The sequence below is a fragment of the Xylaria bambusicola genome (genome assembly GCF_022495145.1).
Source record: "Xylaria bambusicola strain CBS 139988 unplaced genomic scaffold F5B22scaffold_44, whole genome shotgun sequence".
Taxonomy (NCBI): domain Eukaryota; kingdom Fungi; phylum Ascomycota; class Sordariomycetes; order Xylariales; family Xylariaceae; genus Xylaria; species Xylaria bambusicola.
The window spans coordinates 111,790-125,943 of record NW_025953597.1 but is presented as its reverse complement, the minus strand read 5'-3'; the positions used below and the strand labels follow the sequence as shown (position 1 = coordinate 125,943).

Sequence of the window (14,154 nt, the reverse complement as noted above, 5' to 3'; positions counted from 1 at the left end):
CTACCCGCCTCTGGTACCCTCCAGCGATCCTTCTCCTCGATACCTCCACCCAACCATATCACTGCTGGTCGGAGTAGCAGCTTCGATGCTGCCGGCAGAGACCTCGCCATGTCTCAATCACAGTCGCAACCCTCTTCTCAGCAATCTTTCACCATGAGTCAACCCCAGTCACAATCCCAATTTTCTCGGCATCAACTGCCTGATCACCCTAGGGGCAACCCGCGGGAGCAACCACGCATTATATACTCGGTCAGTCCCATGCCCTTTTTCATCTGCCTTATTACTCCGTCAGCGCATTAACCCCTGTTCGTTAGGCCGTATATTCCGGTGTCGATGTTTACGAAATGGAGGTCAATAACGTGGCCGTTATGCGCCGTCGCAATGACAGTTGGCTTAATGCGACACAAATACTAAAGGTTGCCCGGATAGATAAGGGAAAACGTACCAAGATCCTGGAAAAAGAGATTCAGACGGGCGAACACGAAAAAGTTCAGGGGGGTTACGGAAAATACCAAGGCACATGGATTTGCTTCGAGCGGGGCGTGGAAGTGTGCAAACAATATCATGTTGAGGAGCTATTACGTCCACTCCTAACCTACGATATGGGACAAGATGGTGGCATTGCCGGTCGTGGCGACCTAAACACCCCTACAAAAGAGCAGGCTATGGCCGCTCAGAGGAAACGCATGTACAGTGCTGGCAATGATGGGCGCTCGAACGGTCTGTCGGGTACTTTTTTCAAGAATATATCAAGTACGGCGTCCAACGCGGTCGCTGCTATCAGCAAGGCCCGGTTTGATTCGCCTGGTCCGAGGAGTCGTAATGGACCGGCCGGGCTGACGAGGCCGCCGAGCTTTAGTCGCCAGCCCTCATCGCAGAATGTGGACGATTTCCCAGCCAACTCACAGCAGAGCTTTGCTTCCGACTACGGGCAAAGCATGGACCCGGTATACTCCACGCAACCTACGCAGATAATAACGGGAGATGAACCACCACGTAAACGCCAGCGCATTGCTACACCTTCCGAAAGCTTTGGATATGCTTCGCAATCCATGGAGATGTACGCCAACGATTATCCAGGATCACCCACAGAGCCAAACGAATCATTTGTATACGTCCAGGCCGGCATAAATACTCATGATCCGGACGCAAATTTTCTCCCTCCTTTACCTTTTGACCTCTCCCCAGAGGCTGAGCGCAAGCGTAGTTTACTCATGAGCTTATTCATGGATAAAGGGACAAATGACGTAGACTACGTACCAATGGAGGCTCTTCAGTCATTAAGCGCTGTTGATCTTGATTCGCCTATTGACGCCTCCAGCAACACTGCCTTACATTGGGCCGCAACGTTAGCTCGCATGCCACTACTACGCGCTCTGATTTCAGCGGGTGCAAATCCCTCCAGGGTAAACGCTTCTGGCGAAACAGCCTTGATGCGAGCTTCGGCGGTCACCAACAACTCAGAACAAGTATCATTTCCTGAGCTGCTTGACGTCTTGGGCAACACCATTGATATCCGAGACAAGCGGGGACGCACTGTCGTGCATCACATCGCCTTGTCCAGCGCCGTTAAAGGCCGTAGCCACTCTAGCAGATACTATCTGGAGAGCCTTCTTGAATGGGTGGTGAGGCATGGGAGTGCTCCTAGTAGTCAGACTACAGTAGCGAACGGTGCCGCGCCAAAAATGAGCATAGGCCGATTCATGAGCGAGATTGTCAATGCACAAGATAAGTCAGGCGACACGGCCCTCGGTATCGCCTCCCGCGTGGGCAATAGAAGCATTATATCACAGTTGCTCGAAGTTGGAGCAGATCCAAGTATTGCTAATGCAGCCGGATTACGACCATCTGACTTTGGAGTAGGTAGTGAGGGTGTTGATAACGGCACAAACGGCATAAGTGGCACAAACGGAATTAATGGCTTAAATGGCGATGTAGCAGATGGTAGCGTCACTAAAGCCGTTGGAAGCGGCAACATGAGCCGCGAGAGCAGCGACGATATCATTACTTGTAGGTATCATGTGATTTCTTTGATAGGACTTGTACTGACCTTGACCAGCCATCACGCATCTCCTCAATGAAACATCGAATGGTTTCCAAGCAGAAGTCAAAAAGAAACAAACGGATCTCGACTCGCTGCACGCTACATTACGGTCCACATCTACACAACTCCACGATGCTCGAAGAACCCTCGAGTCATTACAGGCGGCGGCCAAATCGCAATCCTACACTCGGCAAAAGGTGTTCAACCTGACACGAGGCCGGGAGGAAGAACAGAAACGTCTTGCCAAGATCGAGCAAAACCAAGGGCCACTCGACGAGAGCAGCCTATCTTGGGAGGCTGGGCTCCAATCCCTCCCCGAGCTCGGCAGTAACGGAGAACGGAGGGATGATGGGTCGATACCTAGCGCCACGGTCCTGCGGGCTCGGATACAGGCGCTCAAGAACCGCACCGAGCTGACGAGAACTGGCGTGGCGTCACTCAAGAGCCGTAGCAAAGACATTGAAATCAAGTACCGCAGGCTCGTGACCTTGTGCACGGGAACACCGGAGAATGAAGTGGACACGGCCCTGGACAACCTCGTACGGGCCGTCGAGAGCGAAAAGGGCGAACTCGATTTTGGCCGGGTCAGGAGATTCCTCGGGGGCATTGACACAATGGCGTGAATGAATGAATGACCATGATTCAATTTGCATCTGGCGTTTCTCCTCCCCCTCTTTGTTCTTGTCTATCTGTCTAGGTTTTGTTGTTATTGGTACCGCCTAGATATGCAGATTTATTTTTTTGTACCATTTGCACGGCCCGTCTCTGCTAGAAATAAATACCTAGGTGGTGTTTGGATGGTGTTGTCGGATGGGATGGTTTGGACGGCGGCATTTGTCATTTTATTGCACTGGCATAGGCATCTATTGATATATGTGTACTGTTTTTCCAACTTCGTGTGTTTTGCTTTTTCTGTGTTGTGTTCGGGTAATTGATAAGGTAAAGCTTTGGGAAGAGGTAAAGCATTATCATTATCATTATACCTATGAATTCTTGAGATTATTGGAAGACCAGCCGGGCTTTTTCTACTGTGTTACTGACCCAGGTCACTTTATTTTATTTTATTTTTAATTTTTATTCTTTTACGTATAAATTAATAAGTATGTGCTCGTGTTCTACCACGTATTTGGCCTGAAGAGCATGAGCGACAACGGAATAACCAAGCGAAGCTAGATACAATGATATACTTACTCGAAACCACCACCCGATTGATTTATCGTAGAAATTTAGAATATGAGCGTTGTACTGCATACTATTAAGCACTCTAAAAATTGGGTTTATTTACTTGAATGCATTGAGAGAAAGGGAATATGTGATGTACTTCTTCCATTCCACACATAACTTACTGCACACTTACCTAATGCACTGTAACTTACCTACCTACTTAGTGGACTCTTAATAGCTCGGCGGTTGATTTACCCCCGCCTCCCTCTAAGCTAGGCCGTTCTAGGCACTTTCTAACGACGGGCATGTCGTGACGTAGGTAGGTTAGCTGTAAGTCTCAGGTTGTCGGCGCATATAGAGAGCCAGAGGTTGCGAACGCGGCCCTTCAGAGGCGTACTCACCGTGATACATTTACCTTCTTTTTATTTAATTTTATTCTTTTGTCTTTCTTTCTTTCTTTCTTTCTTCCTTCCTTCCTTCGCGATTTGCGACATCGGCATCATGGCGCAATGGCACGATGTATTCCTGCGTGCTGCTCCTGTTCGCATCTCCTACCGCTGGGTGGCACCTACAACGCGACGACGGCATGCTAAGCCCATACCATCGCCGTTATTATCTCAGCGCCTCTACTACTCAATTGACAAGCGCCCGGCGACAAAGCGAGCCTCGAAAGTCTTTAATTCGGCTGATGAGGCCATCGCCGACGTCCAAGATGGTCAGGTCATTCTCAGTGCTGGCTTTGGCTTATGCGGGGTAGCTGGTACGGGAACTCTGAGCCTACTTATTCCTTGATTTTAATTTTCATTTTTGTCCCATATGCTCTATTTCTCTATCAATCAGACAAGCTAGCTGACGCTCGGCACAGAAACTCTCATTCAAGCTATTCACAAAAAGGGCCTCAAGAAGTTGACGGCCGTGTCCAATAATGCCGGAGCTGGCTCCAAGGGCCTCGCGCTACTGACGGAGAACGGGCAGCTCGACCGCATCGTTCTCTCGTATCTGGGATCTAACAAGTCGCTGGAGAAGCAGTATCTGACGGGCAAGATCGCCGTCGAGTTATGTCCGCAGGGCACACTCGCCGAGCGCTTACGTGCTGCTGGTGCTGGAATTCCTGCGTTTTATACTGCTACCGGTGGAAGTACGTTCTGTCTTGTATTCTCTCTCTTCTCCTTCTTTTTCATCTTGGGAACTTGGGGTCGCATAGTGGGGTAAAAAAAAAAGCCTGATCAGCTAATGATGAGTGAATGAGTACAGAAACATTCATAGAAACGGGTGAGATACCCATGCGGTTCACGCCCGAGGCCGTGTTAGAAAAGGGGCGACCGCGTGAGACGAGGATATTCAACGGCAAGTCGTATGTAATGGAGACGGCCCTACCGGGCGATGTGGCGATACTGCGGGCGTGGAAGGTCGACGAAGCGGGCAATTGCGTTTTCAAGTCAGTAACCCAAACTTACCATACCACCACCTCACATGTGAACAAGTGATCAAATTCCCTTATTTAAATGAGATAGGAAGGCGGGTTTGTTTACGGTTTCATTTTTTTGAGACTTAATGCTCACCAACCTATGTGAAACAGATACACAACCAAGACTTACGCGCCCCTCATGGCCAAGGCGGCACGTCTGGCCATTGTCGAAGCCGAGAACATCGTCCCAGTAGGCTCAATCGACCCGGACATCGTGGATCTACCAGGTATCTTCATTGACCGGATCGTCCCGGCCACAGCGCCCAAGACAGCCGAAGTGGTCAAACTAGCGCCAAAATCGGACAGCAGCTCCAAGAAACAGACGGAAGACTCTAGATCACGCATCGCCAAGAGAGCTGCAAAGGAACTCAAGGACGGGTATTACGTCAACCTGGGCGTGGGCATCCCGACGCTCGCGGCGTCATATCTGCCAGAGAACGCAAACGTATGGCTGCAGTCGGAGAACGGCCTCCTGGGCATGGGACCGTACCCATCCTCGGAAGAGGAGGCGGATCCCGATCTTGTCAACGCAGGCAAGGAGACAGTGACGCTCATACCCGGCGCATCAACATTCGACTCGGCGGAATCGTTCGCCATGATCCGCGGCGGCCACGTCGACGTGTCGATCCTGGGCGCCTTCCAGGTATCTGCCTCGGGCGATCTCGCCAACTACATGATTCCGGGCAAGGTGTTCAAGGGCATGGGAGGCGCCATGGACCTCGTGTCGAACCCGGACCAGACCAAGGTCGTCGTGGCCACGGAGCACGTCGACAAGAACGGCCGCAGCAAGATCGTGCAGGACTGCAAGTTGCCTTTGACGGGCAAGGGCGTCGTCAGCACGATCATTACCGATCTCGCTGTGTTCCAGGTCGATCGGAGCAAGGGCGGGCTCACGCTGACGGAGGTCGCTGAAGGTGTGGATGTAGAGACTGTGAGGGCGAAGACGGATGCTGAGTTTTCTGTTGCGGAGGATTTGGGCACTTTCTAATATTTAGAGTGGTGTGTTTTGTTTCGCTCGTCTTTTCGCTTACTTGGGGCGTTATATTGTAATATGAAGATCTTTATGTTGTATATATACCATATTACTACATCTTGGAATTAGATATCATACATCATATCATCACCACAGGCTCAACCACTACGGAATCAAGTCGTCAGTCTATTTGATTATATATTGCAATTCCCCGTTGTATATGTACAGGCATATGTACACAAAAGTCATTCATACGAAAACTCTTGTTATTCCAGGACCCCTCAACATCACAACTTGGGCCGAAACCCAGGGGCAAAAGTCGTCCCCTCGCCACCCCCAATCGCATGAATTAACTTATCCACGCTCTCCAACAACCACAGATTCCCATCATCAGTAGCAAGCCACTTCCCACCGTCAATATGTCTCTCGTCCTCAGCATACGCATCCTCCAGCTCGTACGCCTTCCTCAGCCCAAACACATGCGACAGGACCTGCGGCCCAACACCCGTCTGCGCGCGCAAACAAGCGATAGCCACAAGCGACGTGAGCACTCTCCCCACGGGCAGCGGCCACTCCATAGGCGGATTCGAGAGTAAATGCGCGTAATGGGCATCGAGGATATGCACGGGCAGGTCCGGATGCGACTTGGCGAGCTTGGCTTGCAATTTCCGCTCGAAGCCGTAGTACACGCTGTCCCAGAGCACCAGGCCGTCGAGTTTGCGGCGTTCGAGATTAGAAGGCGTAAATTCGCGGGTGGGCGTCGTGGAGAGCGCGGACGTAACTTCGGACGGGAGACTGGCGTGGAACTCGCCGAGCGTGTTTATGGTGCGCGGGATCCCGTTGAACGAGATGCACTTCAGCCCGACTTCGCGGATTAATTCGGCGATTTGGACGGCCGTGCGCCTAGGTTGGTGCGGGGATGCGTTGGCGAGGTGGTAGATTTGTGTCATTGCCTCGGGACAGTTCATTGTTGCCGAGACGGCTGTCTGTGCGGGGATCGGGATTGTGAGCAAAGATGGAAGGCAAGGCAAGGTGATGCAAGGGTGAAGTGACTGTCATACCGAGAGCGTGACCCAGGGCAGAACCCCGACCCTCTTCTCTTGCGCATCGCTTGCAAAGCGCTCGAGAGCGGGCTTCACGCGGGCAGCGGCGCGAGTGTGGCCTGGCTTTGCATGGGCGGCGTTGACGAGGGCCTTGACGGCGTCGGATAGCTTCGTCATGTAGGGCGGTATCTAGAGTTTGATAGGAGTGTGATTCCCGTGCCAGAAATGGGATGCTCTAGTCGTGTGTGCTTCTCGTGCACCTTGGTTGCGTTGTCTTGACTGTCAATTCTTGAAGTATGTCATGCTCCAATAATCGTCGTCGATGATCGAATGAATTGAAAGGGAACGCTGCTAGATTCCGAGGTGGATCATGGACAATGTCAAGGGAATTGGCGGGGCGTTCGGCCGTTTTACTGCCGGCGTGGATCCCTGTAAATATACCATTACCTAGGTACCTAGTTAGAGAATGGTGAATGGTTCAAAGCTAGCTCAACTATCCATATTTACCTGTCTTTTGTATAACATTTCGTATAACAATAATTGTAGGTGAAATCTTCAAGCTTCACTTTTCTCATGCTATGTGGAGGGAGTTCCTTCCAAAGGTATGTGATTCTGAAGTAAGTACCTACCTACCTACCTAATGTACCTAAGTCCACAACTTGGAAGGCACAACTGCTATCTGTGAGTGCTCAGAGAGTATCGGTGAGTATCTGGCTCAATAAAACATGCGTACCTATCTGTACATTCAAGTACCTGCAAATGCACATTGTGTACCTCATGAGTACCTACCTGCATATGTACATATATGTGCTCATAGACTCGAACACAATCAGAAGAATGCCTTCTTCAGAGGAGAAGTGGCAAGCCTGAGTAGCGAATTCTACACCGTCATAACATGCATCATCATAACGTGGGAGCTATCCAATCGAATTTCTTGATAAAAGTTTAGATGTGGGATGAAAATATAGCCGGCAAAGAAGAAGCAAACGGACAGAGGCACAAGACCAGGGGTGGGTGAACGCGAACTTCCCAACAACAGCACACCGCAACTCTCCTACCAGCATTCAACCCGCCAAACGAACATCGACCGCTTCACTACCTTACGAGGAGACAACGCAAGGATAACACCACTACCATTGACAATTCATGCCGGATCCGGTCGTCCACGCTTTGGGGGAGCCTAAGATGGAGGCAGACCAAATAGGCCAGGCACAGCCTTCTACGACTCAAGAAGCCCGCATAAGTGGAAATGACACTGCTACTTCAAGTTTTCTCGCCCATCCCTTCCCCGAAGAAGACAACAGTGATGGCACATATGAATTAGAAGAGGAAGAAAGTGAATTCGACGAAGACCTAGAAATGGAGTACGACGAGGATGAATGGTATCGCGAAGAGGATATCCCGGATTTCGAGACCATTCCCGTCCGCAAAGCCCAGCGCACGCCGCAGATGCTCACGTGGAGGCGCGAGAATGAGGCTCTCATCGAAAGATACGTCAGTGAAAAAGCGGCAGACCTGATAGAAACAACCAATTCCTGCATCAAGGCCCACTGCTTCGATTTCAAATATGATGACTCCCTCGACGACCGGGAGGACATGATATATCATGATCTCATGAAGCCACACTGGACGGACGAGGGGATTTTGAAGTGGGAGGCATCCCATCAGGTTTTCAAAGGTGATACTTACGATGACCTGAATAACATGATGAAGGAATTGCGATCGACCCGAAACCCAGATGCAGACCGGATCAACACGTATTTCCCTCTGCGTACACCTGTACCACCAGCTCGACACCCCTACGACCTCGTGGAAGGCATCTATGCTATGCACATCCTGAGAATGAAGCGCCTGCTAGACCGTGCAACCTTCCGGCTCGAAGACTGGGTGACGACAGCATTGGCGATGGAATGGGCACGACGGACGCTGTTACGAAGTCTACGCTACATGAACCAACTGAAGCGCAAATACCCGCCCGTGATGATGAAGAACACTAGCAACAGCTTGCTGTTACTGATTGTGGTGAAGGAGCTCCATGACAAGCCTTGTGAGAAACGGGCGGAGCGAGTGCAGAGGGGAAGAGAAACGTACGTGGCAAAATGCTCACGAAATGGCATGAACTCTTTGGATTGCGGACTGGCCCAGGGTGACGATATGAGGGTGAGATGGCATTGTACGCCGTTTGAGTAATGCCAGGAATGAGAAAGTAGAAGAGGATAGCTACGGAAATGACATGAGAAAGAGGATAGAAACGGAATTGATTTGGACTAGCTAGCCGGTGAGTCGGTTGAGTCTCACCAACATCAGGATCTCATACCTACGCTAAGCTCAGGAAAAATGAACAACAAATGTAGAATATCTTGGCGTCGCAACTATTGAGATCCGTGATGCAGCCTTTTTTTCCCTGCGCGTCACCCTCCCGACAATTGGGAGTGTAGTAACGGGTACGTTAGGTATTAGGTACGGGTTACATGCAGTATGTAAAGCACGCCAGTGGCGGCACCAATCCCTCGGCGCCTATGTAGATAACACGAAGGGAACAATAAGAACATTTTCGCGTTTCAAGCACTGAATCAACGACAATCTCCATACAATTATCATGAGATCGCGTAGAAATCTTAAATCATGAAGTTTGACACTGCATCTTACTCTAAAACGCACAAAGCCCGATCCTTGGTCTCAGCACGCGCTCCGGGGAACCTACCTAGTCTGCTGTCCCATGTACTCGGCGACGACACGCGATTTGGGGGAAAAGGATGGATGAATGGATGGATTCCTACATCGGATGGTGCCGAGCAGGATTCCCATCACACCACACCACACCACGCTGCGCCAACATACTACGTAAGTACAGTAGGTAGTATACACTACCCGAGTGGACCAGTTCAGCCGCTAGGATTCGGAACCTGGGGAGGCTTATAAGGACTTTGCATTTTATCTCTACGACAGGATCAATTAACTAAGAAAAAAATATCAATAGCCGTGTGATGACCTCGTTTGCAACACTCACTTGCCGAAAAGAATTATGTAAAGCAAATGTTACATCCTCGTTATATTTTCGTAAAAAAAGGGTATTTATTATTCACATCGAAGTATAAAAAAAGAAGCTTTAAACCAGGAGAGAATGTGTGTGTGTATGCTGACACATACGATAAAATATAATATCGCGCACTATATCCTCGAAGCGTACGCCTTGCCTCCCGACATGGCCTTCCTCCTGCGATATGTCTCGCGGTAATTATACCGTTCGTAAGTGCCGTAGCCGTACGCGCCTATTCCTAGCAGGAGCCAGACACCCGATACTACCAAGCCGATTGGGAAAATCAGGATGTTGACGCCAGGCAGGACGAAGGGAACGCTGCCAGCCTCCATTTCCTGTGTGATCTTCTGTTGCGCGAGGCTGGCTTGGCCGAATCGCGATTGGACGACTTCCTTGGAGAAAATGCCATTGACGAACGCCGCTTCGTTGGAAGAGACGTTGGCGCTGATGGTTCTGCCTGTGGCATCTGTGGCTGTGAGCGTGAAGATTGGCATGATTAATGGTTCTATTTTTTGTCTGATGGCAACATTAGTAAGGACGAAGGAGGCTAAAGGAAGAGAAATTGGACAGCCATACATTGTCATGGGCGGGATCATCTGATCCTGGTTAATCTTTCCAACAATCATATACGTCCGCTGGAGAGTAGGACTCGCGTTCTGACGCTTAGGAAGATCGTCATTCCCCATGCTACGGCCCGACACTTTTTGTCCATTGATCTCGGAAGCGGTGGCTCCACTGAATCTGATACCGCCTGACATCTGCTGCAAAGGGATCCCTTCCCAATTGCCAGTCGGCGCCGATACTTCGAAAAGTCGCAAGTCGGCCATGAATTCTCCTAGGTTCGTATCTAACTGGACCAAGTTGTAGCAAACTGCCATGCCAGAGGGATTGCTAGCAGCAGAGAGAGTTGAGAGTGTATCCGTGCAGGCAGCCACAGTCTCGGCGTCCCATTGTGTCATGTTGACGGATCCAGTAGTCATGTTGCTTTGCCTCCTCTCTAACATTCCATATGCTGCATCCTCCATTCGACTCTCCAACGATACCCGGCTTGAACCCACGACCTCTCTCACGACGATAGTGCTTGGAGCACCATACACATACCCGGCAAGCAGGGACATAACGGCGGCGGTGGTCCACATCATGTTGGTGCTGTGATACCCGATATACCGAAATACTTTTTAGGATTGGAAATATAACACTGATCTATTCGTAATTAAGTTTTATCCTGTTGTAGTTGAATGCGTAAATCCGTCCCGCGGTCGAAGAAGAGTAAAAATCCGTCAAGGAGCAACACCGATTAGTTGTGTCAAGCTCTCAAGGCAAGCAAGTCCACTTGGCGAAGCAATAGAATGTGAAAAAGACCGACTGCTGGCGGCGGAGCGCAGAACCGAACCCGAGCAAGTAAGAGAAGAAGAGAAGAAAAGAAGAGAAGCCTGCCGGCAGGTAGAAAGGAAAGGTCGGCTTGGCTTCAAGCAAAGAGGGTGAAGATCAATGTGAAGAAGAGAAGGTCATAGCGAAAGAGAGCTAAGGAGAAAGAGTGGGAAACAAGGTTAGTTTATTAGATTCGAGCTATCATTCGATGGAGACGTGAGAAACGAAACTTGTGAACCACCCAAGCTCGCCAGGTAGGTCGAAGCCCATCTTGAGTGACACTAGAAACATGACACGCCGTCCAGACCATTCCCCCTTTCAAACCCCCTCTCTTGTCATCGTACGCTATACTAGGTACTGAGGAGGAGGCATCGTGTCACATGCCCTGGTACCATGATCATGACGGATCTCACCTAAGTAGCAGACAGTTTTGCAGCGAATTGTCAAGGCGCAGGCCTGCAAAGGGGGGGTAGGGGAGGGTAGGTAATTGCTTCTACTGTACTTGTCTTGTCTTATCATTGTCCGTCAGTCGATTGTACCCTGGCGAGGGCCGGGGGTGGCAGCGACCCCGTTTTCCGTGGTAGCATGGTGTCCAAGGCACCAAAGTTGGGCCAGTCACGATAATCTGCGACGGTAGCAAGTGAGGTTGATACACGAGTCTCGATACTATGTACTTCAGTACACTATCCTTGAGACAAGGGTGGGACGAGGCGTGCCTGGGAAGCGCGCTTGGCAAGACATTGGCAGCAGGGCATCACATCACATCACGGCAGAAGAGACCACGGCCCCCTCATGGGGTCTCACATGATGTGATGTATGTGATGTAGTGGACGGATGGGTTTGTGTGAGGGACACACCGCTCCGCATGGGTAATCAGGTAATCGAGGGTGTCTGAGAGGGTGTTTGGGGCGGGCCTTGAGGTTGTCGGATCGACTGACGATGTAACAGGAACGGTCGGAGAAGTGGATTGATGAGCAAATGAAGTGGTTTCGAGGGGTCGGATAGGTTGACACAGGCGAGACCAGGGTCCCGACCCAAAACCATCCAATTACAGCGGTCATAGGCACCCCCGAACAGGCCTATAAGTGCCCCGGTTATAGGCTTTTAGTAGCTGGGACCCTACCGATAAGAAAGGATAAGAAACCACATGCTTAATCAGCCCCGTATCCCGTCTCTGAGTCGTTTCGCTTCGTCCCGACCTATGACCCGACACAGCGCTTAATAGAATACCTATCTACATCTACTGGTCTGATACACTGGCTCTGCACGGCACATAGGCGGGAACATCGCGAGTGTCGAGGTATCTTGTATGTCCATCTAGTTAGTGTGTTTATACTTAATTAAGTAGAGTCATATCCGGTTCACTTGGAAGCCTGCAGAGAATGAATGTTGCGACGGGCAAAACGGGCTTGGCTTCCCAGCACCATTCATTGCCTGAATGTGACTGACAAGGGGTAGGTAGGTACAGCCACACGATAGAAATCTCCTCGGGTTTCTAGATCCCCTCATATGAGAAAACTTCATGACAGGATGGTCTGAGATTCGAATGAGCAAGAAACAATCATATCAAATGACAATAGTATCCCTAGAAAATACAGTAAGTTGTTCTGTATTTATGGAATATGAATCAAGGTAGATACATACTTACATGTGTATTTGCATGGTACCTGCAAGCAATAGAGCTCGCAACCTAAGTACCTACTGTAGTGTACAACAGATCTACCTATCTCACTTTACATGCACTTTTCCCCTTTCATGGTTTTCCTTGCTCATAATTAATACTTAAGTATGTAAGTAGTACGGAGTATATCTCGTAATCAGCTCCCCTGACCCAGACTCTCACGGTCTGTGGCTCCCCTGATGCACAACATCCCTGAACCAAACGAGTGGGTGATGAATGGACAATTACATGCTTACAGATAGGCCCGAGCGCACGCTCTTCTGTATGCGGTAAACTCGTTAAATACCCTCGATAGGACCCTTTCTCAATCTACATCCTCGTAGAATAATTGTCCATGAAAATTCAATACCGGACTGTCATTGCGCTGACAGTCGAGGACATCTGAATCAGCGAGCCCTACAAGAACGCGTGACCCTGTCGGAACCAGGGGAGTATTATGGTCGCATATTCAGGGACAATGATAATAACGGACGACTCGCGATATTTACTGTTGGTTCATCTAGTCTTATCGGTCTTGTAACCCAGAGCTTCGACTAGATGCCGCCCTCGACGCTGGAAGCTCTTGGGGAATTGGTAGCCAGGACAAGAAATGACGGCGCCTTCGGTCGAATGCACAGTCGTTTCGTTCTCTCTCAGTAGCGAACTGCGCAAGCATGTAGCCGAAGAATCACATGTTCCGCAACGTACTTCCACGGTCGACACATCAAGGCTGCTAGTATATCGCCAAGCGGCAGTGTTGTCGAGGTAAGTCTGTTAGATACAGTTCGGAGCAAGCTCGAGTACAACACGTCCAAACCCCTTCCCCCGTCGTAGATTGCCTGAAATGCTCTTATGGGCGAATTCATTCAGGGACAGAAGTTACATGATGGAGTTCTGCAGCAGGCTTCGTTTAAGAACGTGGCTCTTATTTACACGTCTATAGATTCCGCTAGGTAGAAATTGTGAGTGGTATTGACAAGCTTGAATGTGGCTTACTTCAGACATGTGCATCCGTATCATGGAGTGAGATTTCGAGAACAAGTTACCTTTTCGCTATGCACTCAAAGTCTGGACCTCAGATCTGCTTGACCGGCTAAATTTTCCTGCAATATCAATGCGGCGTAATCATTCTGGATGGTATAATCTATATATGGTGAGAGCATATCAGGCCTTCGAAGAAGGGGCGGATTATTGCAAGAATGAGAATCTGGTCAATGAGATGGTACCACGCTAGCTATCGGTGGGTTGAATTTCTAAGAAGCCACACGTGAACCTCATATTGGGAGATATACTGTTGCAGACTGCGTGGAGGATTAACATAACATGCATGCACTCGAGAGGACCTGTTTTCTGGGACTGTCCGTTTACAAGTGTCCTGGATTCCCTTGCTT

The 14,154-nt window shown here is 49.9% G+C and overlaps 6 protein-coding genes across 6 annotated transcripts; 3 read left to right on the top strand and 3 right to left on the bottom strand.

Moving 5' to 3' along the window:
- Positions 1-108: 108 nt before the first annotated feature.
- F5B22DRAFT_638412 (uncharacterized protein) lies at positions 109-2,667 on the top strand (the record flags this gene model as incomplete). The annotated part of the gene is made up of 3 exons (XM_047977584.1): positions 109-249; positions 315-2,010; positions 2,060-2,667. The coding sequence occupies 3 exons, from the start codon at positions 109-111 to the stop codon at positions 2,665-2,667; spliced, it is 2,445 nt and encodes an 814-aa protein (XP_047827828.1).
- A 1,021-nt stretch (positions 2,668-3,688) lies between these two features.
- F5B22DRAFT_618999 (succinyl-CoA:3-ketoacid-coenzyme A transferase) lies at positions 3,689-5,814 on the top strand. The gene is made up of 4 exons (XM_047975758.1): positions 3,689-3,968; positions 4,074-4,346; positions 4,463-4,646; positions 4,788-5,814. Exons 1-4 carry the CDS (start codon positions 3,710-3,712, stop codon positions 5,662-5,664), a joined length of 1,593 nt encoding a protein of 530 aa, XP_047827827.1. The 5' UTR covers positions 3,689-3,709; the 3' UTR covers positions 5,665-5,814.
- On the bottom strand, positions 5,815-6,869 carry F5B22DRAFT_618998 (uncharacterized protein; the record flags this gene model as incomplete). Its single annotated transcript, XM_047975757.1, has 2 exons — positions 5,815-6,635; positions 6,711-6,869. The coding sequence occupies 2 exons, from the start codon at positions 6,867-6,869 to the stop codon at positions 5,937-5,939; spliced, it is 858 nt and encodes a 285-aa protein (XP_047827826.1). The 3' UTR covers positions 5,815-5,936.
- Positions 6,870-7,734: 865 nt separating this feature from the next.
- F5B22DRAFT_378218 (uncharacterized protein) lies at positions 7,735-9,100 on the top strand. Its single transcript, XM_047971242.1, has one exon. The coding sequence runs from the start codon at positions 7,839-7,841 to the stop codon at positions 8,880-8,882; it is 1,044 nt and encodes a 347-aa protein (XP_047827825.1). The 5' UTR covers positions 7,735-7,838; the 3' UTR covers positions 8,883-9,100.
- Positions 9,101-9,863: 763 nt separating this feature from the next.
- Positions 9,864-10,874, bottom strand: F5B22DRAFT_649557 (uncharacterized protein; the record flags this gene model as incomplete). Its single annotated transcript, XM_047979190.1, has 1 exon — positions 9,864-10,874. The coding sequence occupies one exon, from the start codon at positions 10,872-10,874 to the stop codon at positions 9,864-9,866; it is 1,011 nt and encodes a 336-aa protein (XP_047827824.1).
- Positions 10,875-11,208: 334 nt separating this feature from the next.
- On the bottom strand, positions 11,209-12,172 carry F5B22DRAFT_618980 (uncharacterized protein). The gene is made up of 2 exons (XM_047975756.1): positions 11,820-12,172; positions 11,209-11,769 (listed from the first exon to the last, which is right to left on the bottom strand). Exon 1 carries the CDS (start codon positions 12,162-12,164, stop codon positions 11,904-11,906), a length of 261 nt encoding a protein of 86 aa, XP_047827823.1. The 5' UTR covers positions 12,165-12,172; the 3' UTR covers positions 11,209-11,769; positions 11,820-11,903.
- Positions 12,173-14,154: the final 1,982 nt, after the last annotated feature.